The sequence below is a fragment of the Solanum pennellii genome, chromosome 1 (genome assembly GCF_001406875.1).
Source record: "Solanum pennellii chromosome 1, SPENNV200".
Taxonomy (NCBI): domain Eukaryota; kingdom Viridiplantae; phylum Streptophyta; class Magnoliopsida; order Solanales; family Solanaceae; genus Solanum; species Solanum pennellii.
This window is the reverse complement of record NC_028637.1, coordinates 107,049,652-107,070,173: the sequence shown is the minus strand read 5'-3', so window position 1 is coordinate 107,070,173 and position 20,522 is coordinate 107,049,652. Positions and strand designations below refer to the sequence as shown.

The window sequence follows — 20,522 nt, the reverse complement described above, 5'->3', positions numbered from 1 at the left end:
TGGGGGTGGGTGGGTGGGTGGGTTTGTTGGGATGTACAGTGACTGTTTGTCTAAGCTTGTTTCCTTTATTTTCATTTCTTTTTGTTTGTTTTGGTAACGCAGGTTGTGCATTATAACCAGAAAAAGAGTTAGTATTTGAACATTGTACTGCTTCTTGTACATCTTGCAGGAGGTTCCATAGAATTGGTTCATCCATCAGGTTGTGGGACATCAGATGAGAGTGGATGCTCCTCAAGGAAGCGTACAAGAGAGGATTCCGGTGGTAGCTTTTTCGATCTTAACTTGCCTGCTGAGCTCATTGATAGGAATTGACCTTATTGAGTTGCTAGTTATTTTGAACCAAGTGTACAGCTCTGAAAAAAAGAAAAAAAAGACAGCTATTCTCAGAGAGTTGAGATGATAGTTTAACAGGTGATTGCATTTCACTGCGTCATCCTATTCTGTTCTTCAAATTTTTTGAGATGCCCTGTTAGAGGATAAAAATTACCTAAAAATATAGTTAGTTTTGGTCCAGATTTCAAATGTATAGCCTTTATTTGGCTTCTTTGGGCTAGGTAGTTGTGTATTTTCTTACTGTCCCTTCCCTCACCCCCATGTGAGCACTCTAAAACGGGCAATGCTCCCTTTGAACTTTTGGTTTCAAGTCCATTATGGGAAATATATTTGGTCGAATTTCTACATCAGCGTTGTTTACTGGTTTCTCTTCTCTTATTTAGATGTCTCCTAATGCCTCTTTTTACATATTTGATGAGATTGATTCATGTGTATTTCTAGACCTCCAGCATGATTTCTAACTAAGTACTGCAATTTCCTGGAGATACAAATGTGTATCGTGATTCGAAATTTGTATCCTGCACAGTGAGTTATAGCTAGTTTAACAACACTATCTATGTAAGTTGGCTGCTAGCCTAGTGCAACCTTTTTCCTTTTGTCTTGGATTTGGGACCTGAATTAGAGTAGGGGAAAGTTCATTATAATGAAATGCGTTACAAAAAAGAGTGTATAGATTACAAGTAAATGCTTTCACACAACATGTACCAAAATAACATAGAAACAGTGCATCTAATCACATAGGTATGGTAACATCAAAATGGATGAACTTTAGTGTATATGAAATTAATAATGGAAAAAGCCCAAAATAGTCCGTTATCTTTAGTTTAAGACTCGAAGTCATCCTTGAATTCTCAGATGGGGCACTAAGAATTTTTTTTCCAACCCTCCTTCAATTTTTTGCTTATTTTTTAATGTTGATTTTGTCCACAATTTTTGTTTATGGAATGTTCGGCCATATTTATATATGTTTAGTAGAAATAATAATTCTATATAAAGAAATGGAAAAGAAGAACACCTTGCTTTATTCTATAGAAATTATTGCTTCTAAACTAAGAACACGTTTTTGATGTAGCAAGAACATTATTTTTTCAAGTATTGCATGTGAAATCAATGTCATTAACCTCTCGATTTTAGCTGCAATAATGTTTATACTAATCAGAAGGTTAATAAGAAGAAAGGTTAGCTTTTTCCTTCAATAATGTTAAAAAAGTAGGCAAAAGTTTAAGGAAGATCGAAAATGCACCAATAATACAAACATGAAGAACTAATAGTGTGAAAATTTAAGAACGATTTTAAATATTAACTCAAAAATAAAAGACTATTTTAGCTTTTTCCAGAAACAACAACAACAACGATAATGTCTTTGGCTATTTAATAGCATAGCATATAAAAAAGAGTCGTACTTTGCTATAATTCTTATCTAAAATTATGGACAGTGCCTGTTATTCTCAACGTCTAGGTCCTCAGACACCGGGTTTTTCCTAACACACTTTAATTACTGTGCCGTAAAATATTTATACAATTAGATCACTTATAACAAGTAAATTTTTGTTAAATTTGCACTTGCGTTTTTAAAATTATACAAGGGGCACATGCAAATATGTTTTGGTAAGATTTCCAACAAGTCTTTAGAACGTTCTTTTCTAGATTCACACAATTACATATACAACACAAAGTGTACATTTATCTATGCATTATTTATCAAAAGAAAATATGGCTTTGTTTTCTTTTATGGTATCCAAAGAAACAAAATAAGTAATATAGTATTTATCAGTTATAGTTACGACAAAAACAATAAAAATAAAGAAATTTTCTACTGATTGAGCATCTTTCTTTATCTAAACCCCAGATTCTTTCTTTAATTCTATTCCTGTCCTCAATTTCCCATGGTCCAATTGTAGTTAATAAATTCAACACTTCATATTGATTACTCCCTCCGTTTTATTTTACTTGATTTTTATTGATTTGACACGTTTTTTAATACGATTTCATAAGTTATCAAAGAAATCTAAATTCTTAAAAAAGAACCAAAAAAAGGAAGAGCTGCGAGTCTTACAAGATGCTATGTTCTTTGATAACATTATTAACATCAACAGATATTACATGTAAATTAAATAATATAAGAATATTTCTCATATTATCTTACACTAAGGTTAAAACAAATTTTAAAGCAAAGAAAAAGCAAAGTAGTTCAATACCTGAAAACGAAAAGTGCTAATGCAAACCCTAACCCTGAAAAAAAGATTTTATAATAAATAATAGAAGAGAGATAAAATAAAAGAAGAATATAGAGAAATTACAGGAGATATTTGATTCAGTTTCAGATAATTAAGGAAGAATTATATGTACCGTTTCACAAAATAAAATAATCTTATTCCTTTCATATTTTTTACTCTTTTTTCATTCAATTTTACGGTTTCACTGTTTTAAAAACAATTTTTTTATTTTTCTTTATTATTTTTAATGTATTAACAGAAGTAATTATTCTTTTTCTATTTAAACCTCAATGTTAATAATTTTTTTAAATCTAAGACTAATGACTATACATGAAGATGAATAACGTGATTGTGAACACCTAATTTTTGACGTGTTTAATTGCTCGTTCGATATATATATAATAAGATTATCTTTTTATACATGTATTTTTATTTATTTTATGTTATTTTTATTTAGTAATTTTTTACTTCAAAATGTTTAAATTTTGTGTCAATGAGCTGATTTTTCTTTTGGGTTTGGATGATTAAAATCTGATGAATCCTACTCAAGGAGACTATTTTTTTTAAAAAAAAATATTCAAATAATTCATTGTCTTTTATTGAATGAATGAATTAAAGAAAATGGAAAAGGACAATGAAATCATATTCAATAATCTTCTCTCTAAAAAGGAAAAACAAAAAGATTTTTCATGGATTCTTCTGGGTGGTTCATTGGGGAGAAAAACAGGGCTATTGAAAAAAAAATTCATTGGAAAGAAAAAAACTCAAGTATGCATGCATTGGGTGTTTAATTTTCCATAAAAGAAATTTATTTTATTTACTCAATCTATTTAAACTCTTTTCTTCTTTCATTGAATTAAAGAATATGGGTCCTCTAAAAGGACAATAAAATCATTTTCAATAATCTTTTCGAAAAAAAAAAGAAAAAAAAGATTTTTCATCGATTCTTCTGGGTGGTTCATTGGAAGAACAACACTGCTTATTGAAAAAAGAAAAAATTTCATTAGGAAGAAAAAAACTCAAGTATGTTTATATTTTTGGTTAAATTATTATGTTTAGTTTATTTGAATAAATATGTTATGATACTTAATATGATTATGTGTTGTTGTTATCGTTTGTTTTCTATTATCAAGTTAGATGTTAATTCTATCTTATCATTATGAAGTTGATATATAACTTTATTGGAATTAGTTAAATTATGTTTTGTTGTTATTGTATATTTGTGTTTTATTTTTAAACTAGATGTTAATTCTATCTTTATCATTCTGAAGTTGATTCATAATCCATGCTTTTGCTAAAAAAAAACAACAATCTCAAAGTTTTTTTAAATTTAGTTTCTGGTCATTTTAAGAAAGTAAAAAAAGAGTTTTTTTACAATAAAAAAAAACACTAAACTGGTCATTTATGCAAAAATTGTAATTCTGGTTATTTTACAAAAACAAATGTAAATCTGATAATCTTGCAAGTAGATTCGCATGTATCTAGGATACATACACAATTCTCGTTGCTTGTCACTCTCTTATCCTCGCTCGCATTTCAGTGTACGAGATCATGCTAATTACACTAGATTTTTTGCTAATGTTATTGAAACAACATATCATTGTTTGCCATATTTGATTTGAAAATCTTTTCATTTTTTTGATGTTATAGAATTATAAGTTTGAAAAGAATAAAAAAAGGGCTCAGCGCTTCTAGGTTTGGTTTGAGCATTTCCTGACCCACTCAAATGAAAGGCCGGCAAACCCTAACCATTCAAATTCCTTGGTCCGTGAGGCTTGGGCTGAGTGGGGTTGGATCGATCCTTTTTGATAGCTCTAAGTATAACCTTAACTTGTAACACTAATCCTAATGTGTTGAGAGTTAAAGCCTGTTTGAATTGAATTAAAAGTCGGCTAATTCTATTTTAAAGTCATTTCATGTTTTTCAAAATGTTTGACAAAGTTTAAAATACCTTTTTAAAAAGTTAAAAAAATCAAAAGTAGGTCTCCCTCTAATTTTTATTTTGACTTAAATGTTATTAAGTTTGATTTTTTATTTTTTACTTCCTCCGTCCACTTTTAATTGTCATAGTTCTTTTTAAGAACTTTGACTAACATTTTATGTTATATTTTTTGTTATATTAATATGTAAAATATTATAACTTATAATATTTTAAATATAATTTTGAAATACTATTGCTTTTCTTTTAAAAATCAAATTAATGATTTAATTTAACTTTTAAAATCTATGAAATTAACATTCAAAAAAGTATTAACATTACAAAAAAAGTGGTTGAATAGAGTAACTAAAAATTACCTTTTTTTTTTCTAAAAGTCAAATGAACTTTTAAGTGTGGCGTTACATATGAGATGATCATTAATGAACCTCTTCTCTATATACTTATTGTTATGTTTTTAAAGTCAAATCAATTTTTAAGTGTGGCGTTATATATGAGATGATCATTAATGAAGCCCTTATTTATAAAGGATCAACATTACAAAAAAAAGTGGTTGAATAGAGTAACTCAAAATTACCTTTTTTTTTCTAAAAGTCAAATAGACTTTTAAGTGTGGCGTTACATATGAGATGATCATTAATGAACCTCTTCTCTATATACTTATTGTTATGTTTTTAAAGTCAAATCAAATTTTAAATGTGGCGTTATATATGAGATGATCATTAATGAAGCCCTTATTTATAAAGTATTAACATTACAAAAAAAAGTGGTTGAATAGAGTAACTCAAAATTACCTTCTTTTTTTTTCTAAAAGTCAAATGAACTTTTAAATGTGGCGTTACATATGAGATGATCATTAATGAACCTCTTCTCTATATACTTATTGTTATGTTTTAAAGTCAAATCAACTTTTAAGTGTGGCGTTATATATGAGATGATCATTAATGAAGACCTTATTTATAAAGTATTAACATTACAAAAAAAAATGGTTGAATAGAGTAACTCAAAATTACCTTTTTTTTTCTAAAAGTCAAATGAACTTTTAAGTGAAGCGTTACATATGAGATGATCATTAATGAACCTCTTCTCTATATACTTATTGTTATGTTTTTAAAGTCAAATCAACTTTTAAGTATGGGGTTATATATGAGATGATCATTAATGAAGCCCTTATCTATATTCTTATTTTTCTATCAATAAATAGTTGGCTAACTAAAGCCCTTTTCCAATAAAACTAAAAAAAAATCATACATATTTTTCTCTCTATCCTCTCGCCGGCCGGAGTTATACCTCGCCGGAATTATCCAAATAACCTCTAATTTTTTTATATCATCTTTGGTGATAAGCTGGTTGGAACGTTTGATTCCTCGGTTTGATCCATCGATTTTTTGATTCATACATTTTTAGGAGGTTTTAATCTGTGCAACAATGAAAAGTGAATGGAGGATTATGGGAACGGCGATGAAGATATAAATTCGTCTGATCAAGAATCTAAGAACTAACTTAAGAACGAGGAGGTTGATTCTCAATGGGGCTTTTCCACAGAAAATTCATGCAAGGTGCTTTAAAAAATCTGAAATTTATTTTTTAGTTTGCTTATTTCATTTTTTTTTGTGTTAAACCTATAATTCTGATGATCATGTCATGTATGTGGTAGGAAAAGCAATTTCAAAAATTTAAAACATGTAGGATTTTAGGTCAGTAAGTATTTGTGTAATTCTCTGGCTAGTTTGGGATTAGGGCATAATTGATTGATTGAAGTTTAGGATATTTTACCAGGATTTCCTTTATAGATTTTAAAGTTTTTATAAATTTTTCTTTATTTAAATTGTAATAAAGGAAGAGTCTTTGAAATTATCACTTAAAAACAACGTCATATACTTAGTTTAGTCATAAAGTAGAGTTTGGGCTGATAGAATGTACGTCAACACTATTTCCAACTCAGAGGTATAAAGGTCGTTTCCTATAGATCTTCTGCTCGTAAGTCTTAAAAGCAGTTAAAACAAAATTTTACTTTATTCTACTTACTAATTAGAACTAGCAAATACCTATTGACCTAAAATGCTAATTGTTTTAGATTATTTGTCCTATATAACATACATGATCATCAAAAATTGTAGGTTCAACACAAAAAGCGAAATAAGTAAACTAAAATTTTAGTTCATAAAGAAAAATTCTAGGAATATTGAAGCACCTTGCAGGAATTTCCTGTGGAAGAGTCTCATTGAGAATCAACCTTCTCATTCTCGAGTCCATTGTAAGATTCTTGATCAGACAATATATACCTTTGTCGCTGCTCTCATAATCCTCCATTCACTTATCGCCACTACATAGATTAAAACCCTCCAAAAAATAATGTATGTTCAATAAACTATGGATCAAAGTGAGAATTCAAGTGATCGAATCACCTTCTTACCCAAGATGATATAGAAAAATAGAGTTTCCTTGAGTAAAATTATTATTTTTCTGTCGAGGTATATCTCCAATTGTGGAGAGGATACAGAGAGAAATATGTATGTATCTCTTATGTATTTATTAGAAATAATGACTCCACGTAGAGAAGTCAAAAGAAGAACACCTTGTTTTATTGGATAGAACATTGACCCGCTAGTTGGATGAGCAACCAGAGAAGTCAAAAGAAGAACACCTTGTTCTATTCGATAGACATTGATCTGCTGGGCTGGATGAGCAACCTTCTATCTTACATCTGTACAAATAGTAGAGTGGCTTGCTACTTCCAATAAGAAAAAGAAGATTAAGCAATACAAAGAAAAAAGAAGTTGTCCCCTTGCAAGAAAAGAAATCAATGGAATAGTACAAAAATTCTATTTCTTGCAACGTCATATGTCCGTTCTTACTTTAATTGTAATAATATTTGCCTTTAATTTGACTATTTAATAATATAGCACATAAAAAAGAGTCCTAATTTGCTATAATTCTTATTTACAATAACCTAAAGTGTACATTTATCTATGCATTATTATTACAAGAAAATATGTTTTTTTTCCTTTTCTTTATCTATACAACTATGGAATCCAAAGAAACAAAAGAAGAAATATAGTATTTATCAGTTATAGTTTTGAGAATAATAAAAATAAATAAATTTGATTTAGATTTCTTCTATTTAACTGATATTTCTATTACTATTCATGTCCCCAATTTCCCATAGTCCAATTGTTGTTAATAAATTCAACACATCATATTGATTACTCAAGTACTTCCTTCTTTTATCTCATTTTACTTGATTGTATTTAATTCCGAAAAAAGAATATAATAAAAAGATGACAACAGTAAAAGAGATAAAAGAAGAATATAATGAAATAGTAAGTCAAAAAAAAAAAAGGTAGAAAAATTGTTGGAGATATTTGATACTGTTTCAAAAAAAATTAAGGAAGTTACATGTACCGTTTTATAAAATCACATAATAATTTATAATTTTTTATTTTTACTTGTTATTTTTAATATATCAATATTTTATTTATATTCAATACATCAATCAATATGATGATCCGATAAAAATTTATATTATTTTTTTCTAAAAAAGAAGTGAAAAATGTAAAGTGGACTAACAAAAATTAAAGTTAACTTGTGATTCTCATTCTAATTATTTTGGGAGTTAATAGAATCAGCGGTAAGTGTGGCATCATATGAGATGATCATTAATGAAGCTCTATTATCTATATACTTAATGTTTTTATTAATTGGTCTATGAGCATGTCTGTCACTTCCTTTAAATATTGTTAGCACTTGGCTTACCAAGATCTATGTTTTTTTTTTTTTTAAAAAAAAGAATGACAATAATAGTGTGGAACCAGCTTATTTATCTTGATTAAATATCAAATTACTTTCTATTATAACATTGAGAAAAAAAAATACTTACATCATAATGTATCTCGTGATTTTTTCCTATTTTATTAATCACTAAACTACTGTGCCATGACCTACGTTTTCTGCTAGGATCATTGATAGCCTATATTTTAAATCTTTTTTTATTTATTTTCAGTAATTAAATTGGAATGAATTTTGTAAATAATTTTTCGTTTTGTTTGGCAAGTTACTTCCGGTTCTTATATTTTAGACGAATATATGAAGTGACTTTTTTTTTTCAAAAAAAAAATTCTAGACATTTTATGGAGATCGGAGTCAAAAGGGCAAAAAATATTGTCAAAACTTCTAAAAGGGCACATCATATTTTTATTTAACCGAAAGGGCGAAATCCCTATTACCAAGGGATTTTCCTCTGACACATATGAATGTCGTGTACTCCGTTGAAATTAAAAATCGCTGCCTGAAGCAACCATTTTCTCCCATTTTTTCTTTTTTCACTAATATTGCTGCTGTAGCAGCGTTTTCATAGATTTTTTTTATTAATTTTGTTTTCATGAAAATTGCTGCTTTGGCAGCTTTTTGTTAAACTTTTTTTAAAAAATCGCTGTTAAGGCAGCGTTTTACCAGTGTTTTGGGTATCTGATTTTGCTGTACTTTGGGCTTATATGTCCCTAAGACTAGGCAACAGACCGGAACGAACCGGTACCGGATCAGAACGGGACAAGTTGATCGGTATTGAGATGAATCGGATCAAAATTATCGGGACTGATACTCGATTTCATTCCGTCCCACTATATACCGGGATGAAACCGAAATGGATCGGAATGAAATAAACGGGATGACACATCTAGTTATTTCAAAAAATAATTTTTTTTGAATTAACGAAAATATGAATATTTTTTTGTTTTTCTAAGTTTAAATTAGTAGTTTTTTAATTTATAATGTAATCTTTTACTTAAGTTATTTTAAAGATATCTTTTATAAAAATTTTACTTATTAAGTTTTCAAGTTAAGTCTAATTATTATTTATTAATATGTTATAATTCATAAGTAATATTTATAACTTGTAATTTAAATAAATTAAATTTGTAATTTTAAAAAATTAAATAAAAATAAGAATAAAACAATTAAACAAATTAAAAAATATCAATTTAATTTATTTAAATTTGTATTATGAATTATAATTTCAATTTACAACTACTAGTAGAGTGCATTGTTTACGCAACCACCTTCTAGGAAGGGTTTTGTTTCAACTAAGTCTCGAATGTAATACTAATGTAATACTAATAGGGGATAGTTGATTACTTGGATAGTATTTATTATTTGATATAAAGTATAAATTATAATTTATAAATATATAATATAAATTAATTAATAAATATATAATATAAATTAATCAATAAATATTAATTAATCAGAATTGGATCAAAATCGAACCAGATCGGACCAAAACCGAAATAAATCGGGATAAATCGATAACAAACTTTGGTTCCGTTCCATTCCGTGTCCCGATCGGAATGTCCCGTTCTGTTCCGTAGGCAACCGAACTAGGATGAACCGGAATGAATCGAAATGATATCAGACCGGTACCGATACATCCCGTTCCGTTGCCCAGCCTTATATGTCCCTCCTATTTTATTTTTTTTAAGAGAAATAAAAGAATCACTGGTCCAAAAAATTTAAATTAAAAAAAAAAAAGGCAGCAGTTCTTTTTTATAAAAATAAAGTTCAGGTTGCAAAGGCAGCATTTCTTTTTTTTAAAAAATAAATTGAAGTACAGGAATGAAAAAAAAAAGGAAAGAAGAAAATTAAGGAAAACGCTGCTAAGCAGAGCGGTTTTTTTTTTTAATTATTTATAAAAAACTGCCAAAGCAGCGTTTTCACGACAGAAAAGTGTTAAAGCAATTCTATGAAAACGCTGCTGTGACAGCGTATTAGGGGAAAAAAAAATTTTTAGGAGAAAATTACTGTTGGATAGCGATTTCGATTTTTAATTTAAACAGCGTGAACTGTGTTCATCTCTGTCAGAGAGAAATCACTTTAATAGTAGTGATTTTTCCCTTTTAGTCTAAAAAAATATGATATACCTTTTTGAAATTTTTAACTTTTTTTTTGCCTTTTTAGCTTCCAACTCACATTTTATGACATTTTAAATAAATACTCTTAATTAAGAATATGTCAATTTATGTATCTCGCTAGATATTAGTTCAAGTTGTAAATATAATTGAAAAAGTGAAAGGTAATATTCCTTCAATTTGCCTTAAATAGACAAGTTATTTACTTGTATTAGATTGAAACGTGACTTATCGCTAATCATAATTAGTTTGGAATTGTTTGATCAACTGAGTGGAAGAGAAGAGAATTCACACGTAATGCACGAGTTTAATTCGAAATCTATATTAATTATTTGAATATCATTATCTTTAAAGTAATTAGATGTGAGCCAGGAAATAACAATTTAGTTAAAAAGTAAGCATAAAGTAAATTTTAAGCGTAAAAAATTATATAATTACTGTGATTAATACGAACTTATAACTTTAGAATATAACGAATTCAATTCTGAATTTGCATATTAACTATAGATAGGAGTTAGTCCCACCTAAAAATATATCAAGCTAAATTAATGACATTGTTACCCCATTATTCGAGTATCGACTAAAGCCACAACACCATAGGAAGAAATTTAAAGTGATTGTGTTTCAATATGAGTTGTGGTGTACTGGTGAAAGTATTTTATTCTTAATCAGAGGTTTTGATTTGAACATTGAATATAAAAAAATATTCTATTGAGTGTGTCACTTCTGAATAAATCTTACAAAATATGATTAGTTAAAGCTCTAATACGAATTTAAACATCGAACGAAAAAATGATGGATTTTATAAGGTGAGGCAATGAGTCACAACTCACACGTGGGTGTTGGTCATCGATGTGTGCACCAAGAAAGTATTCACCCTTTAAACCAAAGGATGCATGTTTGTCTTTTCTCTTTCAAAATATTTGTTCTATCACCACTTTACAACTTTTAGAAAGAATGTCGTCTTTTCTTCTTTCAATTCACTGTTAAGTAATCATCAGAAATGCACATCCTCCCATGCATCTTGCTAGATGTCACATACAATACAAAACATTCTATTACGATATAGATTACTTGATTTGATTAATCTGAATTTTCATTGCGTCACGTTAGTAAAGAAAAAAGTATTTCTGTAACTATCAAAAGTTTTTTCATTTATAAGATTAAGAGATTCATGATTTATGATAAAACTAAATTATAACGAATTATATTCATATCGTCACAATTTTTTTATTATTACATATATAATTACAACTTAAATTGTTTACAAATCAGAAAATTACTTACTAGACTAGTCATTTCAATTTGTCACATTCTTTTTGCAATTGCTTTGACCTTCACCTTTCAGCCCTTTTTAGGTGATCTCTTGTTAGTGCATCTCCTTGAAGGATAAAGCCCACCAACTTACTTTTTTTACTATATCCATTCCCTTTCCCCCACAACTACGTACGTACTGATAAGATTTGTTCTCCCCCGTGAATTTGGGTGACATATATGATCTGGTGTTATAATTAAATGAAGTATCGTGAGAAATGCGAAGTACTTGTGAGGTATTATGACGACCATGATAGAGGGTAAGTCAGAGAAGGATTAACAAATTTCTAATTTAAGAAGACCTAAAGCATATTGAATTAAAGCAGACAATACATGTCATAAACTTGGATGGTGAGACATTACTTAGCTAATTAGTTTAATCAAATTACATATCGAATTCTAGTTAGCACATTAGCATTGTATATTTATATGATGATTAGCAACCATTGTATTGTGTTTTGTTTTTTTTTTAATATAGCAAAAAGAAGTAGGTTGTCCACGTTAGTTGTCATTTGAATTAAAATTGGGAACATGTTCATGTGTAAGCTAGAATCGGAGGACCCTTCAATTTATAAAATCAGTACTTCTTTGCTGTACATACATTAAATACGTTATACAATTCGTTTTGTCATTTGGTAATAATTGGGTAAATGCATTAAAGGAAAAACTTTGGTACTTTTTTAGCATGGTGTATATTCCAAAGTCTAAAATGTGACTTTGTTGAAATAAAAAAGGTTACCAGCTAATTTACTTCTTTTAATGCAACAAAAGGCTCCCGGTCCCTTCTCATAAAAGTAGTCCACTATAAAGGTAGTATTGCTTTCTAAGTGACTAGTCAAACCCTCACCAACAAAGAATAATATAGCATCCAAACTTGATCTAATAAAAAAATCTAGGTATTCTATTTAAACATCGCCATTTAACTTCTTTTTTTTTATACGTTTATTAATTTTGAAATAACTTCAGATATGTAAAAGCCTAGTGTTGTCTGCACTTCAGCTATATCTACATGAACATTAGGCGAAAATGACTCAAATTTGAGCGATAGAATATGAAATTTCACATATTTATCAAGTCTAACTTCAGTCTCCGCAATTCTAAAATTATTTCAAAGTGTGAATAGACTTGCAAATTTTTACGCACTTTGAATGATGATCCAAATACAAGATGATTAAACAAAAAGTAAAGAATAGTGAAAGACTTAAAATAAGCCACACGTTAAAGAGTGAATGGATGCATGCGCTCATAATTCATAAATATAAGACCATACTTTGGAGTGAAAAATATAAAATGCTACTCGCTCTGTCCCTATTTAGTTGTCCACTTTAGAAGTGACACATATATTAAGGCACTAAGGTTAGTTATAATTTTACCCTTTACTTAAAAGATTATGCAATTCCCTAGGTATAATAAATGTATTTTCTGGTACCAAAAAGCATGCATTACAACTTAGTAGTACTAGAAATTTTCTAGAATTAAATAAGAGCATATTAGGAAAAAAACTATTGTCCTTTCTTGATTTGTTAAAATGAACAAGTAAATAGAGACAATTATAAAAGGAAATATGGACAAGTAAATAGGAACAGAGGAAGTACTAACAATCATAGTGAACCACTTGATTGTGTACTCCCTCCGTTTCAAAAAGAGTGTCCTCCTTTTTTTTTTAGTATGTTCAAAAAAGAATGACCTCTTCTTCTTTTTTAACAATTTTTCATGTGGCATGTTTAAGACTAAAAGATCAAAGGGTAATTTTGTATATTTAACTTAACTTTAATTTTGGACCATAAGATCCAAAAATCTTCTTTATACTCTTAAAACTCTGTGTCAAATAAACTAGGTCATTCTTTATGAAACGGAGTCAGAGAGTATTATTTTAGGAAACTTGTGGTGAGTAGTCTCAATATTTAAAGCATTCTTTGTTGTTACTAATTTAATGTTTCTTGGAATTTGTCATAACCTGTTTTTCTTGCTTCTGTTTGGGTAGATGTACATAGCTGCAATTAATGCTCTGTTTCAGTAAATTTTATTTTTAAATTTGTGGGGTCTTTTCCAATATGATTTCTATTATATATATATTCTACTTATACACTTCATTTTTTGTCATTTGTGACACTGCTATACATACTACTCGTCATGTTAAAATTTGGAGCAAAATAAAATTAGTTAAGCCAATTAGCAGTTATAAATGACTGAACTTTCACATTGACATGCAGTTTAACTAATTGATGAAGACAATGGAGGAAGAAAAGATTAGTGAATTCTGCAAATATTCACACCATCTTGATTTGGTAAGACTTTGTTTATTTACCATTATCTTATGTTCTAAAGCAGATTGTTGGTTCTTTCTCGCAACTTGTTGTTGGGAATTAAACACACAACACACACAAATAATCTAGAGAAAAGAGAAACAGAACACAAACGGGACACACAAGAATTTAACGTGGTTCGGTTTCCCTACTCCACGACTGTAACAGGAGGATTTTATTTCACTTGTGCTGCTGTTTTGAATTACAAATACAAGGATCATATTTATAGGAAAACCAAATAGTTAACCTAGGGTTTCAGTAATGGGTCGGGCCGGCTCACAAGCCTCCACAAAGCCCAACAATCTCCCACTTGGAGGCTTGAAGAATTTCAACTGTCATCCACTTAGAACACTTGTATGTCTAGTAATCTTTTTCAACTCTCTCCTGCTACAGCGGCCTTCTCATCAGTCAACTGAAAGGCCCGTTGAAGCTCCCCGAAGCTTCAACACATCAGTCACGGCTGAAACTGCCCTTGACTCGTCCTCGGTCCCTACCGGCTCCCACTTGAGACACGAACTGCCGGATCCTAGAACTCCCTGAGAACAAACACTCTCCATACTCAGCAAGATATTTTCTGGAGACGTATCAACAGCTGGAATACTGGTTCTCTTGACCCACTGTCTTCTAGGAGCCTTGGCTGAAGCACGGCCGGTGCTCCCACTGCCACAAACGCCTCTGACTGGTCTTCCTGAACCTTTCCTTGCTCGTTCATCCTGAATCTGACCTGTGGCTCTGGGTTTCTTTCTTGCAAAGACAACCTTCTTCTGCCCACGAGATTCTGTGAACCGGACTTTGTTTTTCTTCTGAACTGGGACGGTCACTCCCTCAGACGGTAATCCGACAATATACAACGATCCTCTTTTTGTTCCACGAGCCATGACAAGATTGCCCCTCACGACCTTCCACTGCCCATTTCCGAACTTCACATGATGTCCCTGTTCATCCAACTGCCTAACAGAAATCAAACTTTTCGTCAAGCTTGGAACAACTCTGACATCCTTCAAGGTCCAGAAACCGACTGGCGTCTTCAGCACCATGTCACCCATGCCCGTAACATCAAGAGCTCTATCGTCTGCAAGCCTTACCTTTCCAAAGTCTCCAATAACCAGATTCTGCAATGCTTCACTGCTGTGGGTAGCGTGAAAAGAAGCACCAGAATCCATGACCCAGGAATCCACATTGCTCTCCGCGCAACAGATAAACAAATCCTCGTTGACGCTGTCTTCTGCAATGTTGACTTGTTTGTCTTTCTGGCATTGATTCCTGAAATGCCCCACCTCCTTGCAGTTCCAACATGTTACACCTGAGCCATCCCGAGCCTTTGACTGACTCCTTCTTCGGTTCCTGCTCCCACTACCTCTGTTATTTCCTCTGCCTCTGACGACGTTTAGCATATCACCTGATGATTCTCCAGAACTCCTTCTTCTGACATCCTCGCCAAGAACGAGATCACGAATCTTCTCAAAGGTGAATCCATTAGGTCCCACTGAACTGGCAACTGCTGTAACCGTTCCGGACCAACTGTCAGGCAATGATGATAACAGTAGTAAAGCTTGAACTTCATCATCGAACTTAATGCCAACTGACAAAAGTCTGGCTAAGATCGAATTCAATGAGTTGATGTGCTCGGTAACTGAACTGCCTTCCTTCATCTTTGTGTTCACCAACTCTCTAATCAGAAAAATTTTGTTTGCTGCAGATGGCTTCTCGTACATGTTAGACAAGGCTTCCAAGATGCCTTTCGCTGTCTTCTCCTTAAGAATGTTGAACGCAACATTCTTGGTCAACGAGAGTCGGATAACTGACATAGCTTTCCGATCCAAAACTGCCCACTCTGCATCAGACAATTTTCCTTGCTTGTCACCCAACACTACGTCCAAATCTTTCTGAACCAGCAAATCTTCAATCTGCATCTTCCACCAACTGAAATCTGTACCATCGAACTTCTCAATTCGGAACTTCCCATCTTCTGCCATCTCAAAGGACTTCGGCAATTCCCTTAACGGCGTCTACAGACAGCGGGCGGCGATTTGGACGATGCTCACGATCTGGACGCTCGCGGCTGGATCTGAGGCTCCTCGACGCGGCGGCCAACGGAACGGCGCGACGGACAGCACACGGACGACGGCTGTTCGCACCCTGCGCGGTTCTCCTAGCCGGCTGCTGCTTGAGGTTACCCACACGGTAACGGCGGCTACTCCTCCCTGCACACAGTTCTTCACACAAGAACCCTAGGTGACAATTTCTCACAGTTTGTGTTACAATGTTGTTGAAACCTCGCTCTGATACCAATTGTTGGGAATTAAACACACAACACACACAAATAATCTAGAGAAAAGAGAAACAGAACACAAACGGGACACACAAGAATTTAACGTGGTTCGGTTTCCCTACTCCACGACTGTAACAGGAGGATTTTATTTCACTTGTGCTGCTGTTTTGAATTACAAATACAAGGATCATATTTATAGGAAAACCAAATAGTTAACCTAGGGTTTCAGTAATGGGTCGGGCCGGCTCACAAGCCTCCACAAAGCCCAACACTTGTTTGATATTTAGGCGTAGTTATTGTTGTTGTAAATAGGATACTGGGATAGAGAAGAACTATGTTGAGCTGAAGAAGAGACAATTACATGGCGGCAGACACCATCATTCTTCTAAAGAAGAGGTTGATGTAAGAAGTTCTTTTTGTACTTGTTCTGTTTCTTGTTTACTTTTTTTTATGTGTTAGAAATAATTGCGAAGGAAAATGACTTCTCTTCAAAAGTTTTTGGGAATATGAAAATCATTCTCCGCGTTTTTAATTAGTCATACCAAATATACCAATGCTGGCTGAATTGTTCTGTCTTTAGTAATTTATCTTTGCTTTTTTTTTTTTTTTGACTTTCAGCATGCTCATGAGGATCTGGTTAGAGAAATTGCTCTTCTGGAGCTGAATATTATGTGTTTGGAGAAGTATCTTCTTTCAATGTATCGGAGAACATTTGCCAAGCGATTAGAACCACTGTCCATGAAGGATGACAGAACAAAAGCTAAGAAGTTTGCAGAAGTGAAGGAGAAAAATGACAAGTTGAAGGAAAATCCTGTTTTGACAACTTTGAGTAATGCAATCAAAGAATGTGATGATGACAAACAAAGATTAGTTGACTCAACCATTTTGAGATGTCACTCTTCCCTATCACATGCTGCTTGTTCCTTCAGAGCTTCACCTTCAGCTGCAGTTCTTGCTGATGCTGTAGACTCATACCATTCTATGCCTTTATCAATGCTGGAGGTAATGGTACTTCTAGAAAAAGAGAAAAAAAATATCATTTTTAGTTTTGCAACAGAGGGAGGCCTCCTCACCTTGTTCCAAGCCAGTGATATAGTCGAGTGGAATTGGTAGCGAGGGCACTGGATAGGCATGAGTTTATAAGTGGTTTGCAACCCTTAACCTCATGAGTCACGAGTTAGCTTTTGGGGTTTAAGTTAGGTGTAAACTAACATTGGTCTCGAGTTTTTGGCTATAATGAGCGTAAAACAACCTGTGTCTTACTGCTATCTAGATTATTCATCTTAATTTAGTTTTATTTCATTTAGCACTCTGCACATAATACAAGAACTAAGTTTTGTTAATATACACTGTAGAGTAACTAATAATGGAAATCTTATCATGTTGCAACCAGCATGCTCAGCCATCAACTTCAAACAGGAGTCTCATGGAGCATCAGGATACTAGTTGTTCTAATAATCTTTATCATGACTCGCCAAGCCGGTTGTCTGAGGAAATGATCAAGTGTATTTCAGCCATATATTGTCAGCTTGCTGATCCACCTTTATTCAGTCGCGATTTAAGTTTGTCTCCCATCTCAGTTTCATCATCCACACTTGAATCTTTTCCTCAAGCTCAGAGTGATATGAAGGGACATCAATGCATAGAAACTTCACCTTCCAATTTGTTGAGTAATCCTTTCCACTTTGAAGACTCAAAGGGATTTAGTGGATTCATTGTTAGAATGTTTGAGGTGCAACGACTGTGTCGAGATAGTCAGAGCTTAGATGGTGTTGAACAAATGCTGAAACAATTTAGGTAAAGCCTTTTAACTCAACTTTGTGTATTTAAATTATACCTCTTACATAGAAGCCACCAAAATCTCAACACATTTACATGTTGATAGCTTCTAAAAATAGTTGTTCATTACAAGTACAAATTAACTTTTGCGTTCAACGTAACTTTTGATCTTTCAGTAAACTTGTGAAGTTATGCAAACCTGAATAGTCTTAAACTTGCCAATGCAGGTACCTAGTCTCAAAATTGGAAGAAGTTGCCCCTGAAGAAATGAGACATGAAGAGAAACTAGCCTTTTGGATTAATGTCCACAATGCATTAGTAATGCATGTAAGATTTCTGTACCTAAGAGTTATCCCAAGACCTTTTTTACTATGCGATATATTATGAACCAGCATCGTGTATGTTACAGGCATTTTTGGTTCATGGGATTCCAAGAAGTAATCTCAAGAGAGCATCTTTACTTCTTAAGGTAAGAAAATTCTGCTAAAATGTAACAGTTTTTGCTGTGTAACTGGTTCTTTATAACTCAGTAATCTTTTTCATTTTTCAGTCAGCTTACAATGTTGGAGGGAATACAGTAAGTGTGGACATGATCCAGAATTCTATACTACAATGCCAGTTGCCTCGTCCCGGTCAGGTAAGTTATTAAATTGATCAATTCTTGTTTCTGCAGTACTTTGAGAGAGCTCATGTTACTACATTTCCTCCTTGAATTCATATGCATTACTTAGATGACTAATTTGTTCAAGACTGATTAAAGTTAACTTTTCCTGTAGTGGCTTCAATCATTGTTCTTTACGAAACAAAGATTTAAAGTCGGCGATGCTAGAAGAGGATATGCAATAGAGCATCCAGATCCTCGCCTACGCTTTGCTCTTTGCTCAGGAAATCATTCTGATCCTGTGGTAATGCACTGACAAAAGCATTACTGTCATTTCATTCGAACTATCTTCTTTTCCTGTTTTGCCTAAAACTGATGATATCTTGTACATATGCAGCTTCGTTTATACACATCGAAGAGAGTATTCGAAGAACTAGAAGTGGCTAAAGATGATTACATTCAGGCAAACATAAGGGTACACAAAGAACAAAAACTAGTCCTTCCAAAGAATATGGAATCTTATGTTAAAGAAGTGAATGTGAGTCCATCTGGTTTTTTCGAAACTACAGAGCTGGCATTACCTTGTTATTTGAGGAAGAAATTTCAGCAGCCCGAGCAACGAAAGTTGTGGAAGAAAATTGATTGGATTCCTCACAACTTCAGTTTCAGATACCTTATTTCAAGTGAATTGGTTGAGTGATCAAACTCAAGAGTTTTGAATCTCAGATGAATCACAATCAAAGGGGCTATTCAGATTGAGAAGTGGTTCATTTTTGTGAAATATTTGAACTTGTTGTTTAACAGAAGTGCTATAGTTGTGATTCAACTGTCATTCCTAATGACTAATGAGTCTGTCCTCATTTTCATAAGTGAGTTTGTAACAATTTGGATGGTCCAAAACCTCATTTATTCTCTTGTTTTTCTATTTTTCCTTCTTGTTGAGAGTTTTTCATTGGTTATTGTAGCTCTAAGCAGAAGAATTGTATGCAAAAGCCTAAAGGCAGTTGGGAACTATAAATAAGTGGTGTTGTATATTATAAAGGAGTGAATAGGTTAAATTTATTTAGTGAGTTTTATATTTAAATTATTAGGTGTTTTTATTATCTTTTAACTATAATTTCTTTTATATTTAAATTATTAGGTGTTTGTATTATCTTTCAACTATAATCCTTTCGGATTTAAGAAGTCTCAGTTCAATGTGAAAAAATATGAAGGATAACTTGCCGAGAGGTGAGTGAAGACAATTACATCTGATCAGAGACTCCTTTCATATATTGATTGAAATATATGAAAGACTATTTAACCAGATACGTGACAAATGCAGAAAGAACTATAGTCAATTATTGAACCAGTCAATAGTTAGTCGAACCAAGGACTTGTTAGACCAATTGAGATCAGCTCCAGAACCTCCTCCTCAATCCTGGGATAAAGCCCACGATATCATATCAAACTAGGTCTTGAACATGCTCGCACCCCAAAAATTAATTATCAATTTCGTTATTATTGCATTACTTTCCTTACATCCACATTTTCAAAAAATTAAATATAATTTAAATTAGTTGATTTTTTTTGTGACCTCATAAACATTTTGAGGCTAAACAAATAGTTAATGAAAAATAATACTAATAAAGTTGAAGTATTCAAGTACTATCATTATTTTCATTAGGGAAAAAGATCTGATATACCCCTTAACTTTGTCATTTAGAGCTGATATACCCCTTGTTATGAAAGTGATTCATATATCCCCTATTTGTAAACAAATGACTCACATATACCCTTTTCCTCTAACGGAAATGAAAAAAAAATAATTTTAATCTAAATTTTTATTTTTTTAAAAAAAAAATATAATCCCATATGAGTAA

General features: G+C 32.0%; 2 protein-coding genes across 5 annotated transcripts in view; both read left to right on the top strand.

Annotated features, from left to right (window-relative positions):
* Nucleotides 1-683, top strand: part of LOC107008440 (probable E3 ubiquitin-protein ligase ARI2) — a 7,534-nt gene extending 6,851 nt beyond the window's left edge. The window contains exon 7 of one of the 3 annotated variants that reach the window (XM_015207479.2): nucleotides 170-683. In XM_015207479.2, the coding sequence (XP_015062965.1) occupies nucleotides 170-312 (143 nt within the window). In that variant the 3' untranslated portion in view covers nucleotides 313-683. Of the gene's footprint in view, nucleotides 1-102 lie in introns of all 3 variants that reach the window. The other 2 variants (XM_027919299.1, XM_027919303.1) reach the window with 2 other exon arrangements.
* Nucleotides 684-13,647: 12,964 nt separating this feature from the next.
* Nucleotides 13,648-19,721, top strand: LOC107015735. 2 transcript variants are annotated; one of them, XM_015216128.2, is made up of 9 exons: nucleotides 13,648-13,990; nucleotides 16,593-16,682; nucleotides 16,899-17,282; nucleotides 17,674-18,077; nucleotides 18,287-18,386; nucleotides 18,469-18,528; nucleotides 18,610-18,696; nucleotides 18,836-18,964; nucleotides 19,058-19,721. In XM_015216128.2, exons 1-9 carry the CDS (start codon nucleotides 13,928-13,930, stop codon nucleotides 19,358-19,360), a joined length of 1,620 nt encoding a protein of 539 aa, XP_015071614.1. In that variant the 5' UTR covers nucleotides 13,648-13,927; the 3' UTR covers nucleotides 19,361-19,721. The 2 variants fall into 2 exon arrangements, with proteins under 2 accessions (XP_015071614.1, XP_015071630.1); XM_015216144.2 differs by lacking the exon at nucleotides 16,593-16,682.
* Nucleotides 19,722-20,522: the final 801 nt, after the last annotated feature.